Source organism: Danio rerio, chromosome 5 (genome assembly GCF_049306965.1).
Source record: "Danio rerio strain Tuebingen ecotype United States chromosome 5, GRCz12tu, whole genome shotgun sequence".
NCBI lineage: Eukaryota > Metazoa > Chordata > Actinopteri > Cypriniformes > Danionidae > Danio > Danio rerio.
The window spans coordinates 64,998,915-65,015,648 of NC_133180.1; the positions used below are offsets into that span (position 1 = coordinate 64,998,915).

The 16,734-nt window shown below is 36.4% G+C and overlaps 1 protein-coding gene across 2 annotated transcripts in view; it reads left to right on the plus strand.

Annotated features, from left to right (window-relative positions):
* vps37d (VPS37D subunit of ESCRT-I) overlaps positions 1–16,734 on the plus strand; it is an 80,064-nt gene that overhangs the window by 23,936 nt on the left and 39,394 nt on the right. For both annotated transcript variants that reach the window (XR_012406407.1, XM_021476653.3), the window contains exon 2: positions 755–926. Coding sequence is in view for 1 of the 2 variants with exons in the window: in XM_021476653.3 (XP_021332328.1) it covers positions 755–926 (172 nt within the window). In the remaining variant the exon portion in view is untranslated. The remainder of the gene's footprint in view (positions 1–754; positions 927–16,734) is intronic.

The window sequence follows — 16,734 nt, forward strand, 5'->3', positions numbered from 1 at the left end:
TTCAGTTCTATTTTAGTAAAAGCTTTAAACCTTAGGGTTTCGCCAGTTCTAACTATCCCGTTTGATTCCAGTATGCAAGCTCTTAGATTTTATTTAGTACTTGATTACATTCTTTCTTTTTAATTAGTGATTTAATTTAATATTTAAATATAATATTATTGCTGTTGACATTTCTTAAAATGAACAGTATACATTAGTTAATAAGTTTATTAATTAATAAAAACAAAACAGTTAAGACCACAGAACTGTATATTATATCTTTATTCCAAGTGAAAACAGAGCCCGCTTCTTTATTTCATATGTATACAATAAGTAGTAAGGGAATATAGGAGAAGAAGAATAAGGAATATAGAATATGAGAGAGGTATTTTAATCACTCCACCGCTTCCCAGTGACTTCATAATGTCACACTTTTTTACAGGCTGTGTGAAGGCACATAAATGTCTACCTTTGGCAATTTTGGAAGCAGGTCCCATATCATCATCATATTTGGGGTCCTTGGCAATAAAAAGCTTAAAAATGTCTGGTTTACTTGATGCCAAGTATCAACCAAAAGTACTGTACTTGGTGAACCTCAGCAATTTAAACTCTCTCAGTGTAAACTCTCAGAAGTATATACTCAGCAAAGAAGACATGTAGACTAGCCTGACTGCTTCCTTGGGTTGTAGAATTGATTTATAGTGTTTTTTGTAAAGATGACCAGACTTTTTTGTTCGGATTTGTTTGTTGCAGTTTTTAATAAATTTGTGTTTAGTTCCAGGAGCTCCAGATGGACAGGGATACCTTGTTAGTAACCAATCGGAGTCTTGCAGAAGATAGCCTTACCCGTCGGCCTCACCTTCAAAATGGCAAGCTGCAGTTGGCTGCAAAGTATGAAGAACTGGCAACACTGAGCACCGCCTGCAGGGAAAAGCAAAGCCGACTTGGTGAGTAGAAGTTAAGGGTCTTTTGCTGTCAGTGCTAATCAGAGTAAGCATCCCCCATGTTTCTTATGGTCCAGCATGTATTGTGTTGTTTACTTGTTTAAGCAGCTATACCTAGGGTGTTAATATCAGTATGTTCCGAAAAACAAAAAAAGTGCTTGGTATCAATAATAAATGAGGTTATTTTGAGGGCAGTTTCGCCCACTGTATTTACTCGGTTTGCAGTTTCTGACATTTCACTACATATAAACTTTTTTAAAACTGCTCCAAGATTGTTTCATAAGCATTTCATAATTTTTTTTAAATCACGCAAACTATTGTCAAATATACATTGATATTTACAGATATTTGACAAAATGACACAATGAATTTTTTTTATATAAATATAATATATATATATATATATATATATATATATATATATATATATATATATATATATATATATATATATATATATATATATATATATATATATATATATATATATACAGTTGAAGTCAGAATTATTCGCCCCCTTTTGATTTTTATTTTCTTTTTTAAATATTTCCCAAATGATGTTTAACAGAGCAATGAAATGTTCACAGTATGTCTGATAATATTTTTTCTTCTGGAGAAAGTCTTATGTGTTTTATTTCGGCTAGAATAAAAGCAGTTATTAATTTTTTAAAAAACATTTTTGGGACAAAATTATTAGCCCCTTTAACCTAATTTTTTTTTCGATAATATACAGAACACACCATCGCTATAAATTAACTTGACTAATAACCCGAACCTGCCTAGTTACCCTTATTAACCTAGTGAAGCCTTTAAATGTCACTTTAAGCTGTATAGAAGTGTCTTGAAAAATATCTACCAAAATATTATTTATTGTCATCATGACAAAGATAAAATAAATCCGTTATTAGAAATAAGTTTTTAAAACTATTATGCTTAGAAATGTGCTGAAACAATCCTCCCAGAACAGAACAGAAATTGGGGAAAAAAATAAACAGGGGCGCTAATAATTCAGGGGGGCTAATAATTCTGACTTCAACTGTATATATATATATATATATAACTAATTATTACAAAAATAATCTTTCCCCCTTTGCTTTCTCTCTCTAAACTACACTACTTGACAATTCTTGTCGCCTATCCAAGTTTTAGGAACAACAAGTAATAACTTGACTTCTAGTTGATTATTTGGTATCATATGTGGCTCATATAAAAGGCAAAGGCTTCTAAATTACGCTTATTTAACCAAAATAAAATATGATCATGCCTTGATTTTTTTTTTTTTTTTCATTTATTACAGAATTTTACCCCAGACATGCTCAAAAATGTTCATGTCTGGTGACTAGGCTGTATTCTTATTGTTATTTTTGGTTATTGTGATAAGAAATAAAACTCTAAAAATATCTTATATAAGCTTCTTACAGTACAAGTCCAACATATGATACTAGCAATTGAGTTGAAGATCCAAACACAGTTTATTTAAGAGAGAATGATCAAGCAGGCAACGGTCAAACGGGTACAAACAGTAACATAGGGGTAATCCAGAAGCGTAATCAGCAAAGCAGGCAAAGGGTCTGGAGAGGTGGCAAAAACAATAAAACAAGGCAAGGGGGTCAAACCACTGCAAGACAAAACAAGAAATGCTTTTTGATGTTGCTTTGTGATGTTGCGTGCGTGCGTGCGTCTGTGTGTGTGTGTGTGTGTGTGAGAGAGAGAGAGGTGAATACAAAGTCCAGGTAATCAGTCCATGATGAGTTGCCAGCTGTGTGTGTGTGTGTAATCGGGCGGGATCAGGAACTGCTGTGTGTGTGAGATGCGTGATGGTACTTGTAGTCCTGTTCAGTGACAGATGTGTAGTTTTCCAGCAATCTGGTGATTTAGTGATGGTTAGATTATTCAGTATCACAACCAAAACTGTAACAAACTAACAAAAAACAAAAACTTAAAATCACAGCCTGAAAATTCAGCACACCAAAATTAATATGTTGGGGAAAAAGATTAAATACTATTTAAATAAACACAAAAAATCAAGAGAAAAATAACAAATATCAGATTAAAAATATTATCATTCTATTCCTAAAGATGTTAGGTGACCAAACTCTCTTTTTTAATAAATCTAACTGTTTAATAAAACTGTTTTGATTAAATTCACCAAAATATATTGGCTATATTCATTTCGAAATGGATAAAAATATTAATTTGTTAAAAGGGGTGTCCTCATTTATGCTGAGCACTGTACATGGGGGAAAAAAGCATTTCTGTGGCATTCTTAGCCATATATTTATACAATATTATATAATAGTTCCTTTCCTTTAATCTGATCAAGAAAAAATCATGCAAAAAAAACAAGAGTAAAGTGATTACAGAACTGTTTCAGTCATTCCTTATATTTGGGCTGTCTGTTTATGTAGCTTGTGTTTAAATGAAGCTTAATCGACATGTCAGGACAGACCATCTTTCAGGGAAGAGCTATTCTGTCCTCCTCCTCAGATTAAAGTGATGTTAAACACGTTATATTAAGCATGTGGTTAATCTGATGACTGATATCTGATGATACACCGTCTGTTGACTGAGCAGTTTAAGAATAGCATTGGAACGCCGCTGCCGTGGGCTTCTGCTGCTAATATTTCAGTATCACCAGGCAACATTGTTCCATAATAACACACCCTGACATCCGGAGATCCTCAATTATTCAATGACAGAATGGTTGACGTGCTGACCTGTGCTTGGATTGTTGATCTGTGTTGCAGTGGGGGAAATAATTATTAAACAAGTCACCATTTTTTTCAGAACACATATTTTTAAAGGTGCTGTTGACTTGAAATTTTCAACAGAAGTAGTTAACAACCAAATATATCCATATATGCAACGAAAAGAAATCTAATTAGTTTATAAATTAAGTGTAATAAAATGAAATAACACAGGGAAGAAGTATTGAACACATGAAGAACGGAAGTTGTAGAAAGGCAGGGAAAGCCCAGACTGCAGCTAAAATCTTTCAGTAGTTATTCAGCAACCCTCTGCCTTTTGTTATCGTAAATTATTATTAGCTTCAGTCCAACATCTACAATACCAGGATAATTAAAATGAAACCAGAGTGGAGATTTCAGCAAGACAATGATCCAAAACACAGCCAAGGAAACTCTCAAATGCTTTCAGAGAAAGAAAATCAAGCTGTAGAATGGCCCAGCCAATCACCTGAACTGAATCCAATTGAAAATACATAGATCAGATTTTATTGAAGAGACCCACAGAACCATCAAGACCATCAAGTTTGTGACCACACTTGAGCAATGCATGTAACTTCATACTCCATCTGAAAGTCGTCTTTAAGCTGACATCACCAAAAAAAGTATTTTTTACAAAGTATTAGATACATTTCAGTAGTTTATCAAATATTTTGTGTGTCATTCTATTGTTATTACACATGACTCTTTTTTTATTTCAGAATTTGGTTTGTTTAGTTTTATTTTTATCTTTGTATTGTTCGGGTTTTTACCAAAAATCTAGTTCAATTCCATGTCAACAGCTCCTTTAGAAATATAATTCTCAGGAAAAAACATGACAGGACATGTTCGGCACTTATTTCCCTCAATGTATCTCCAGCACTGGAGGTGACGTTACCTTCCGTTGCCTTCTCATCAGGGTGGAGTGTACCGGTCAGGTCCCAAACTGGGATTTCGAGGCCAAGAGGTCCCCACCTGGCTTCCCCACCTCTTTTCAACACCGTCCAGAAATAACTGCCCTCATCTGGACCAGACTGTTCTTGAGGTTGTGCTCAGGTTTCCCTTCCCCAAACAGTTCCTCATGGGATAGCTAGGTCTTGTTTTCCTTTTTTTTCTCTCAGCGTGGCCAGAATAAGAGAAATATTATTGTGTTCTTCTACGGTTTTCCTCTCTTGGCTGAACGCTCAGCATGATAGTTTCTCACGCCCCCTCCCCCAAATCTTTTTTATTATTGGCGCTCTGACTTAGCATGTCGATTATCAGCTTGTACAGCAGAGAGCCTTGTGGGTTAGAAATCGGTCATTTATTATTGTTTTCTTTATTGTTTTAGGCTGCAGAGTTGATAACAGTACGTGGTCAGGATTTCAGCATAGACTCTTTTTCTTTTCGATGTGTAAATAGTCACCGTGTGCTGAATGTTTATTAAACGAAGGCAAATAAATCGGAAGAAGATAATTCTGGCTGCAGTCTTTCTTCAGTTTGTGAAAACAAAGCAAAACATGTTTATAGGAAGGAGCTTACAATAGATGACTTGTTGTTGGGCAGTGGGAACTAAGAAATACCAAGGGATTAAAAAAAATAGAAATGTGAGTATTATTATGCAAACCCTCACAAAAAGTTATCACTAAAAATGTGTGTTCTGTGAAGACCGCTTGAATTGAATTTCTGTTTTAAGCCTTACTGTAGTTGCTATGGGTTGAGTTTGTTCCAGGTAAACAGTGTTTTATTGATGGTTATGTCACATCTTTTTTTTTTTTTCATTTTGCCTTTGGTGAATGTGTTTATTGGGTTTACAGATAACTTGAATTGAAAGTTCTCGTCTTTATGTTAACACACAAATCAATATAATGCACACATTTTCCCTCAAAAATTCCTACACTATGCATTGAAATTGATTATTTTGATAATGTAATTATTTAAATAATTGAATAATGTAATTAGATTTTTTATAATTCTTTGATGTAATGAATCATTTTAAGACAATGCTAGCTAACGTAAACATCTGTCTAAATCGCAGGTATGACCTGTATTGTACTATTTATAGTCATTGTCATTCAGTAAAAGCTATTTGATGTTCAGTTAAACTTTGTCTGATAATTTGACAATAGACATAATTTTATTTATTTATTTTATTTATATCTAAATTAGTGGTGCAGCAGTTCTCTGTAAAAAATCAAAACAACCCGTTGTCCTCCCAGGGTTCAGAATATGCATTATTAATATTGGTTTGGTGATGTTAATCTGTTGTTGATATCATGTTTTCCCACATGTCGGGACATTAAAATAATAATGAATGCCAGTTGTCTTGCAAAAAGCTCAGATAGCTTAGATCAGTGGTCACTAAACAGGTGGTCTACAGTCTGGACCCAAAAGCGTCCATTATTGACCTGGATCTACAGCCTTTAGTGGTCTGCGCAGTTCTGTTACTTCAGTCACGCTCCAGCTGGGTATTATTCCGCACCCAATTGCTCCTGCTATTTATTCTCTCTTTTTACCTGCTGTCTTCTTTGGAAAGTTTTCTTCCCGACTAACCTTTTCCACTTAATTAAGATGAGAGACATGAGCTGAACGCTTTCTTTTTGCTAAACAGTGTCTGCAGAGTTTCATTCACCATGATCCTGCTGATAACGGAGCTCTCTGGAATGAATGTTAATAAAAATTGCATTGTTGCCTTGGTAATGCAGGCATGATGTTAACAAGAAATCAATACTGTAAAAGTGCTCAATTATTGGCATGTGTTGACTTACTGAGAGAACATGAAAATCTACAGTCATGTGTAAAGCCTGTTGCATTGTCAGTTGTTTGTTATCCAATAAATATGTATGATGTTTTTCTTAGAATTTTTATGTGTAGCCATCTTTTTATCTAAACATAACACATGGCGCAGCGAAACAGTGATGCTAAAACCGCGATGCATACCAAACTGTAGGTAGTTTGTTATGTTATGATCAAGAGAAAATGCGCCCAAACATTTTGTTTAATTGAAATTCTGACTCATCATTTAATAGGGGTGTAACGATTTATCGTTGTACGATTTATTGCGATGCAAAAATGTCACAATGTGCATCGTGGCGTTATGACGATTTGATTACGATATGACATCCGTTTTCTCTTATTAGTTGAGCTGTCTGCACGTGAGCTACGTTCCACCTGCTGTCGCACGTGAGTTCAGATTGCAGCAGCAGTAATGTTAGCAGACCAAGATGAGTGGAGTTGAAATAGAGGATGGCCCATCCTCTCAAAATCAGACGTCTGGCAACATTTCGGTTGTACAGTCATTGCTTTAGACTTGTCCGCTTTTTGACACGCATACTGGGTCAAACATCCTAAGTTTTAAAGTCTTCACAGAGATTTACATACTTTGCTACCTCCTAATGGTGTTGAAAGAGTCACATACTGTATTTATAAGGTACAATTCACCCTAAAATATCATTCTGTCTTCATATAATGATGTATTGGCGGCCGCAAAATCACACATGACGTGAGCTGACCGTGAGCTGTTACTACAGAGGGCTGACTATGATAGACGCGCGCGTATGGCAAGCCGTTTTAGCATTTAAACCTTTGTTCTGACTCCATAAATATATTTAAAGATATCTCTAATTATATTTTGACTAGTCATAATTATAATTTGACGAGTCAGAATGACAATTAGAGATATCTGCAATTACAATTGTACTAGTACGAAATCAGATTGGAGATATCTGCAAATATATTATGACTAGTCATATTCCTCCATTGACTTCCATTGAAAAATATTTGCAGATATCTCTAAATGAGTTTTGACTAGTCACAATTGTAATTAGAGATATCTCTAAATGAATTTAATTAAATATGAATTAAATACCTGGAAATGTGGATTTTTTTTTGCACACACAAAAAACGCAAGTGACCAAGCAAAGCCTTAAGCTCTTACTGTTAAATTCAATTGAATAGAAAGCTTATTTTTTTGCACCTTTACTTAAATTGTTCCTTAATTTTGTCTCTGTCATTTCAATAATATTTTTTAAGAAGTTTTTAAATCGTTTTATTTTCCAGAGACAGGCCTGTTTAATTTATTTTCTTAAAGAAGGTTCAGTTTAACAAGTTGAAACAAAAGAAATACATAAAAATAGTTTACTTGGTAAAATTTGCATTTCAGTTTAATTTTCAATTTTTATTCCAAATATCGTGATACATATCAAATCGTGAACATTATATCGTGATACACATCGTATCGTGAGCTGAGTGTATCGTTACGCCCTATTCACACGGGGCTTCAGCGTCAACGCTTGACAGAGGGCGTGTCTGAAGTTTGAGCTGAAACGATCGTCATAGAAGCGTCAGCCAATGAAATTCAGTCAGCAATAGGCCACTGTCTGAGCTGGTGTATTTGCATACAGCGATCTGATTGGCTGACGCTTCCGTCGGCGCTTGAAAAGTTGAGCTGGTCCCAACTTCTGCAGCGAGGAACGCTTCTGAAGCGGCGCCGACGGATCCAAAATGCAGTTCGGCAACGCCTGACGTCACCCATTCAAAGTTAATGGGAAGCGTTGACGCTGACGCCCCGTGTGAATAGGGCGTTAAACCCCTATCATTTAACATAGGCGTTAAGTTAAGTGTGGCAAGTTAATTTGTTAATAAGATTTAGAGTGAGCCTATTATAAAGTCTTTAAAATTAACGCCAATAACTTTAATGAATTAACCTAAATAAGTTAAATACTTGTTGCAGCTGCAGTTTAAGTGTACTTAGTGTCTTGGAATGTTGGTGGTGAAATACCACAGTGGTGCAACTGTTTAGTTAATTCGCTCGTTTAGTAAATGTACTTAGTAAATACACTGATGTTTTCAAGGGAAGCTTTTTAAATGAAGTGGCCCAGCTGGGACCTCAGAGGAAGACGATGGAATTCTGGAAGTTTTTCTTCAGAATTGTTGCTCTTCTCTCTGTCTTGGACTCTTTAGTGAACAACCTGCTGTGTGAAAAAAATGATTTAGGCATGCAAAGACTGTATAGACTACAAGATATGCATGAGCAATATGATGATGCATAAGCAAAAATAAAAAGTGGTTTCATATTATGTAGAGCTGCACAATACATGGGAAAATATGTGATGTGCAATAATGAATGGCAATATATATATGGCATAACTTGCAAAATGCTATATTATATCAGCTTTTATTTTTTTTTTTGGAAATACTTTATTTCTGTAATGATCATATTAAAATAAGCGGGAAATAAATATGTTTCTTTGCTAATTAAAACCAACTAAAACTATGTCTAGGTCTAAACATTTAGACGAATAACTGAAAACCTCAGTGGTTATTCTGATTCTTACTGATTGTTGTCTTTTTCCTCTCTTGTCTTCCAGCATTAGTGTTTATTTTCAGCTCTAGAACCACCTAAAAGCACCTCCTGGAGAAGTGGGGATAAAGATAGTAAGGCCTCATCTGATCGGTCAGATTTGTCTGCAACACACACATGCTGGACACATAAAATTAATTTAATTTATTGCACTTCTCTGAGTCATGGAAATTGCATATTGTATTATTGCGATAATGTTCATGTTCCGATGTGTGGTGCAGCCCTAAAATTATGCCTTACAGTTTATTTTGTGACGCCTCAAAAACATGGTTTATAGCAATACATTTTCCTTATTTAGATGAGTGCAGTGTTGCATGTCATTATGGAGATGCAGACAGAAGGTTGAATAGCAGCATCACCAGAAAATCGCAATGTTTGCATTTTAACATTCTTTATTAGGTTATAAATAAAAGGAAGAAATATGGTCACGGATCAGTGAGTACTTTTCTTAGTATATAATGTAAAAAAAGAAACAGCCCTCTCCACTTTAAAATTTATTGACTTAATAAAGAGAGTAAAATCATTGCCTTAATTATTATGTAAACAAACCATGTGCATAAATATAAAAGTTCAGTCAATGGGTTTACTGACTTTTTTTTAAAGTAAAGTCAACTTGTTGCTTTTAGGGCAACAGCAGGGTGCAAATTATACATTGACGATTTTGGGGGGGTAGATTGGGGGGTCAAGTTTTTTGATTATGTTCAGTATGCCTCAGTGAACCAAATGTATAGATTCAATTCTGTTACATTAAATTTTTCAATCAAACTTGTTATTCTGTTTTCAGTGTTTTGAGTAATATTGAGTGGTTCTCAGTAGCTACATTTCCATCCACCTATTTTTAAGTGCCTTTTGGATATGCGCTTAAACAGTTGATGGAAATGACAAGATGCACAGAAATTTTGAAAATGCGCATAATAAACAGGCGCATAACTGAGTAGGATAAAAATTTTATTCAATAAGAAAAGATGCGCATAAACTACATTGGAAACACTTTTACCAAACAAATTTCAGTATGCACATTAAAAAAAGTCATGTAATTTAAAGAGATCATGTGATGATAAAAATGTGTGTGAATCGACAAACCAGCAGGCTGAGCACACTGTAAGACATCTGACATGTAGTTTTGGTCATTCTAAAATGCCTTAACCATCTCAGTATTGGTGTTATTTTATTATTAATTACCTCCAAAATCAAGAGCATCTGTGCTTGGCGTATCACTCCTTTAAATGACACTACACGTTCACTGCATGTCGGCATTGTCGTCTAAGGCGCAAGTCTTTTATTAAATGAAGAAAAGATTTGCAAAGCTTTTGTTACTGCAGCAAATTCTGTTTTCACTTTTGATATTTGGCGCCAGTTAATCAGGAAGTGATGATTTTGTTCGCTTTGTTCGCTTTGACCTATTAAAGGATGACCATGAAAGACTGCACATATTTTTTTATTTTACTATTTAACTTTCATGTGCGAGCAAATGTTTAATAAAATACAAACTATGCATCTAATTTCACAGACACCAACTGATGCCTATTTTACAAAGCAAAAAAAAAAAAAAAACATGGGTAACACTTTATTTTGATGGTCCATTTGAGTAGTGGTAGACTATCTGCTTAATATCTGGTGATACTGCTCCTTCAACAGACATTTAACTGACTATAAGAAACTTTGCAAGTACATGTCAACTTACACTAACAGTCTTCATATAATCTATTGAGAATTAGCTGGCATGTAGATACAATGTAACTTAAATTCATCAAACAGACCATCAAAATAAAGTGTGACCAAAACGTGTCTTGTGAACACTTGTGCTGTTTGTTGGTGCTCTAGATTTGCCGGTTTCAAACTGCTGAATGGATTTTTTTGGCAAACACATACATTCACAATGGCATTCACGCATTACAAGCGTGGTATATTTAAGTTGTCTATTATTTCAATTATTAATATTATTTATTTCTTAATTATTAAAGTGCACACCCAACATGCATCTTGTTTTGTTGTCCTTCGGGCGAGGGGATCAAGCGTTAACTCCACTGTAATTTGCACACTGAGCAATAGGTTTATTCACTTTCTTTAAAGTAAAGTAACTTATCATCTTTTTAAAGCGCACATGTGGGCAATAAATATAAACTATTAATTGCTTGATGGAATTGACAGAAATGGTACTTATGTTGTGATTATATATTGATATTAGATGAATAATATCATAATTCGTATTTGTCATATCTCCCCACCCTAATACAAGAGTCGGCAGTTTCTTCCTTGCATTAATTTGTGTACAGTTAGTCTGCGCATTTCCGCTGTAGCCAACAACACTGACCCACCCACTGAATGTTCGGGCCTGCATCCCTGATCTTAGACCAAAGAGGCCGATATGAATTATTTGTTGACCTTTTTAGCTCCTCCTAACCATTGTGCAGCCTAACTAGTGATGCAGATCCATTTGAAAGGGCCTTTGTTTGAGACCCCACCTCCAGTGGCATTCAGAAAAAAAAAGATTCATATGATAGTCCGAAAGTCTCAAGCAAACAACCCACCCACCCTGAGAGCTCGACAGCGTCTGGGAACTGAAGTCTTGAGCGTGATAGATGAAAAAAGTTGGCGGAGTGAAATGCCAGCAGGAAATTGAACTGTCGTGAGCGGGCAGAGAGGAGGAGGAGACGGCAGGGTTCCTTCAGTGTCCGACAGAGGAACAAAAGATCAACGGAGATATCTGCTAGTCCGCTTACACGCTCTGACAGAGCTTGTTCAGGAAGTTCCCATCTCCATGGCCACACGGGCAACGGTCTGCTTGAGAAACGCTGCTTCACTCTTTTTTTTTTTTCTCCCTCTCTTTGCTCTTGCAGCTGCTGGCCAGTGACGGAAGGAGGGTGGAATGTTCACCTTCCTGTCACCATTTAGTGCACATGTACCAATGCCTCCAGCTGCAGCCGGATGGGTGGGAAAGATCGTTCCCCCCTACACCCAACATCTGATTCTCATTCCGATAGAGCCGAAAAGAAAGAATGAAAAACCCTTGGATTACACCATCAGCTACAACCGAGGTTCTGGCTTGCGAGTTGTTGCATAATACAATGTGGCAGTGACAGAGGAGGGAAGAATTCTTTGGCTCTGGAAGGTGCACTACTAGTTTCTGGGTGGGAATTCAGATGAGCTTGATCATTCAGGTCCCGACAGCACCGTGGCGGGTGGTTTCGCTTCCATCAAGGTTTATTAATACAAAGCACTTCACAGTTTGGGCTTTAGAGCATTTATTTCAGCTTTTAACACCCTTAATCGTAATCTTTGCTCTTTTCAGCGCGGCCTGTGGGTTGGCCTTTGTACATAGGTACTTTCTCCATGGATGATGGAGCATTTATACTGCGGATTCAGCGTCTTGTTCAGATTTGTGAAGCAGTCTTTGAAGTTTGAAAACTTTTTTTTTCTAGGTGGCTTTGTGTGAAAGTGTGTGTGCTGGTTTTGGTGGTTTAAGCCTCAGTCACTCTACGAGCGACTTGCAGCAGAAAAGCACCAAGAGACCGTTCATTTCAATGGAGTGTGAGCGACCTCCGGCGACCTCTGTTTATGCGAGCAACCATTGGAAATTAGTTGGGCACGTTGTGCGATGCGACAAAGTTGACAATGCTTTAACTTTATGCAAATGAAGAGCGACTTTCTTGAGCGACAGCCAATAGGAGTACCATTCGAGCTCACGTGATCCTCTCTCAGCTCGCTTAAAGAGTCCGGTTGTATTCTCCATGCTGTAGACCTACACAGACCTGTGTTTGCAGTAGATCGCCACCCAAAGCGACAGGCAGCTACAAAGTCACTGCTAGTGTGAATGAGGCATCACAAGGACACAAATTTGTTTAATAACATAGCTATGACCTAGTATTATAGTGTTGAGGTGGTTAATGAGGACATGCCTTGTGTCCACTCCTCATATTTCAAAAGGCCTTAAATCTAAAATTAGTTTAACAAATATCTTTATATTGGAATGGAGGTTCGTTGTTTTTACTTTCTTTTCTTGGCCGAAAACATGCTCTCATAGATAATGTATTTTTACATAGATAATAAATGTAAACATTTCTTATTATCTACCCTGTATATGTAGACATTACATGAAACATTAAGTCATGAAAATTTACTTGAAAGTTCTGGAAAAGTCCTGGAATTGTTGTAGTAAAAATGTGGATGAACCCTGTTCAGCTCTCTTCAAAATATCTTCTATTGTGTTAGAATAAAGAAACTCGTTAAGGTTTCAATCCACTTGAGGGTGAGTAAATAGCGAGTAAAATTTATTTGTTGTTTTTAAAAGGATAGTTCACAAAAAAAAGGTCCCAAACATGCTTACAAGATTTCCCATTTCCTTCTAATGTCTTGGCCAAACGTGTACAGAATTAACTGAACTTTTTTACAAGTGTCCAATGGCACATTCTTGACCTGGAGAGTGACACGGTGCTGGTATGCGGTAGACTACACATCCTGCTTCAAAAGCGAAAGCACCACAAGTGCCCTTTTATTGTTAACTTGGCGTAACAACACCGTTTACCCAAGGCCCGACCTGCTGACCTTTCACACACACAACAACCCATCACTAACCACTCAACACGTTACCCGCAGAACTCTCACCAAACTGGTTGTCAAATGCTCCGCCCTTTACAAAATAAACCCCTCTGGAGGGGGTCAGCTGTCACTGCGAGCATGAAAAGGGCATCTTTGTCTCAAAGTGCCTGTAAATCACACGGCGTGCTGGGGGAAGCCGAAGAGGCCGGGGAACTTTGTGAGAGCCTATAGTTCGTACTGATGGAGTAGTCGGTAATTAACAGGATGTGAAGTCGCTGTGGCCCTCTCTCAGTGTCTGAATGCAGGGGGCAGCTATCAAAGCTGGATTAGGGCCATTGAGCTAGCACACTCATGAGGCCTTAATCACTCAGTGGGAGAAAGGGGCTTTTGAAATCAATCCCCTGAGAATCCAACTCAAACCGGGAAGTCCACGCCAAAAGCCCTTAGAAAAAAACACACTTGATACATTATGTTGACATTTCCGTCTTTGAATATTTCACATTGGCTTAAGCTTGGTGGTAGTTAAATAGGAGTACAATTAAACATGCTTCTGAATATTAATATTTTTATAACAAATCTAGTGTGATGTACGGCTGAGCGATTCTGGCTAAAACAAGAATCGCAATTTTTTGGATCAAAATCAAGGTTTTCTCACGATTCTGTCGATTTAAAATAAAGGTTAATGTGAGTAGGCTATTATTATTGTTGATTCTCAGATATATTGTAAAACAACAATATTAGGTCTATGTGTTGGTCTACTGTTGGTTAAAATACAACATTTTTATAGATTTAAATGGTGGACTTGAACAGACTTTAAGGGCCCTATAATACACCCGGCGCAATGTGGCGCAATGCGCGGCGCAATACTCTTTTGCTAGTTTGTTCTTGGCGCAAGAGTCGTTTTGAGGCGTTGCGCTACGCTGTTTAAATAGCAAATGCATTAGCGCTCATATGTGCGCCCATAGGCGTTCTGGTCTAAAAAGGAAGGCATTCTGAGGCGCACTGCTGGCGCGTTGCTATTTTGAGAAACTATAATAGATTTTTCATTAGACCAAAACAAACCTGGTTTAAACTCCGGCGCAGAGTTGCACCTCGCTTACAAACTGCTTAATACGCACAAGAGAGCAATAGGCAAATATCTTAACATATGAAAAATTTTAAATATTAAGGATATATAGAATATAATAAGAATAGATATAGGATATAAATATAAATGATTAAAATATTACAAAACACATTATTTTCTAGCCTACATAAATATGAAAAATCACTGCTTTTATGTCTTCTTCATCTCGGGAGGCTTTTTCAGTTCATTCATAACAATTTGCTTTTGTATAATGTTATTATTATTAGCAGTATTATTTATTATATCCATATTTATATTTGTTTTATTAAAAACAAGCTTAGATTTGCCCACCTGCCAGGTTTTAGACCATATGGGGCACAGCATGTGTTTTTAGACTATAACCACACTTTGTTATTATTGTTCATTTATTCGTTTGCTGGAAATTAGAACTAAATTTAGAAATTGTTTTGAAACGAATATTTGCGCTTAACAAACGGAATTAATTATTTATAGACTAATTGATGTTGTGTGTAAAGGTTTCCCTATCCAAGAGTAAATGTGAAAGTAGATCGATTATCTCTCATTCTCACGCAGTAGATGCTCTGTTTAACAGTTTTCTGTTAAAAAAAGCTGTTAACTGTTTGCTTGTGAAATGCTCATTTTTTCCACTTTGACTTACTTTGCGTCCTGTAAATAGTGAATGCGCTCTTGGCGTGACGCAGCTGGCTCTTAAAGGGAATGGGAGATGAGACTCTGATTGGTTTATTCTCAAAACACACTTATAACTCATTAAGAAAATAAACTCAACCCTTTTAGACCATGCGCAACGGCGCAAAGCAGATTTTCCCATCCTTAAATTAGCAAAAATGCGTTCTGACACGCCCTGAAAGCGTTTGCGCCCTGCGTTTTGCGCTCTGCGCATGGACCGTCAAAATAGAGCCTTAAATAGGTCCTGGTTATTAATTCAATGTAAATTTGATGCATCAGGATACAACTATTCACAATTCTGATGTTGAATTATTATGTTTATGATTGTCATTGACAACATTATTAGACTTTTTTGATCTTCCCTCTTGCATTAAATTCAACATTATAAAGGCCAGAGTAGATATACTGACTCAGTAAACATTTATTTTCATGCACAACACTTTGTTTGGAGAGTGAGCGGAGCTACAGACACCTGCTGGCATTTTGCTTGGACCTGGCTTAGACAGGCTTGACTTTGGGAGAACGCTTAATACTTCATTACCTGCAACTTGTTTGTGTTCTGACAACATGTGCTTGGCTGTGTGTACTATATCAATAAAGTGTTTAGATGTTTAAAAACAGTACTTAATTAGTACTTATTTTTTATGATGTTTTTCAACAGGAGGAAAACGCAAAATACATTCAGCTCCAACACTACAACGCTCCAAATATAGTCTGTGTTAGTAAATGCAGGGCTATTGATGAAATCCAGGCCTCACTGTAGGACAATTTTTCAGACAGTTCTAGAGCCTACAGCTAATCAATCTGTCAGATTCTGGAGTGCATTACAGGTCTAAAGAAAAATATAAATGATAAAATAAATAAAACAAATACATTTATAGAGATGGTCTATAAATATATAACTTCACTCACCTGGGAAATAAAGGCAATTTGAAATGTTTGTGAGTACAATTAAGTGCACACAGCATGTCACATCATCTGATAATTGTAGAAAATAATCCCAAAAGGCAATTGACTGTGTAAAGAAACATTAACCAAAACAAAAATACGATGAATATGTCGAGCTCATCGGCTAATTAGCCTTAATTAGCGAGCAGCGAGACCTAGCTGTCACTTCAGTGGTCACGCCCTTAATTATGCAAACTTAATATAACCTAATATACAGGACACGGATGAGTTATAAAAAAATTCACCCCCCTCACAGTTGTCATAAAGTGTAATCATAGCTATATGCACCAAAGCCATCTTTTGTTCCAGGCTGTAAACATGTTTTATCAGCTGTAAAAATGGCCAATTTCCCATTGCGGTCAGTTGCGTTATAATCAAACTAAAACATTGCGTATGCACAAAGCTGTAAATGTGCGTATGCAGTAAAAAATTGTATGAAATGTATGAAACACTGCGTACACAGAATCCCACGCATATTCTTTTTAT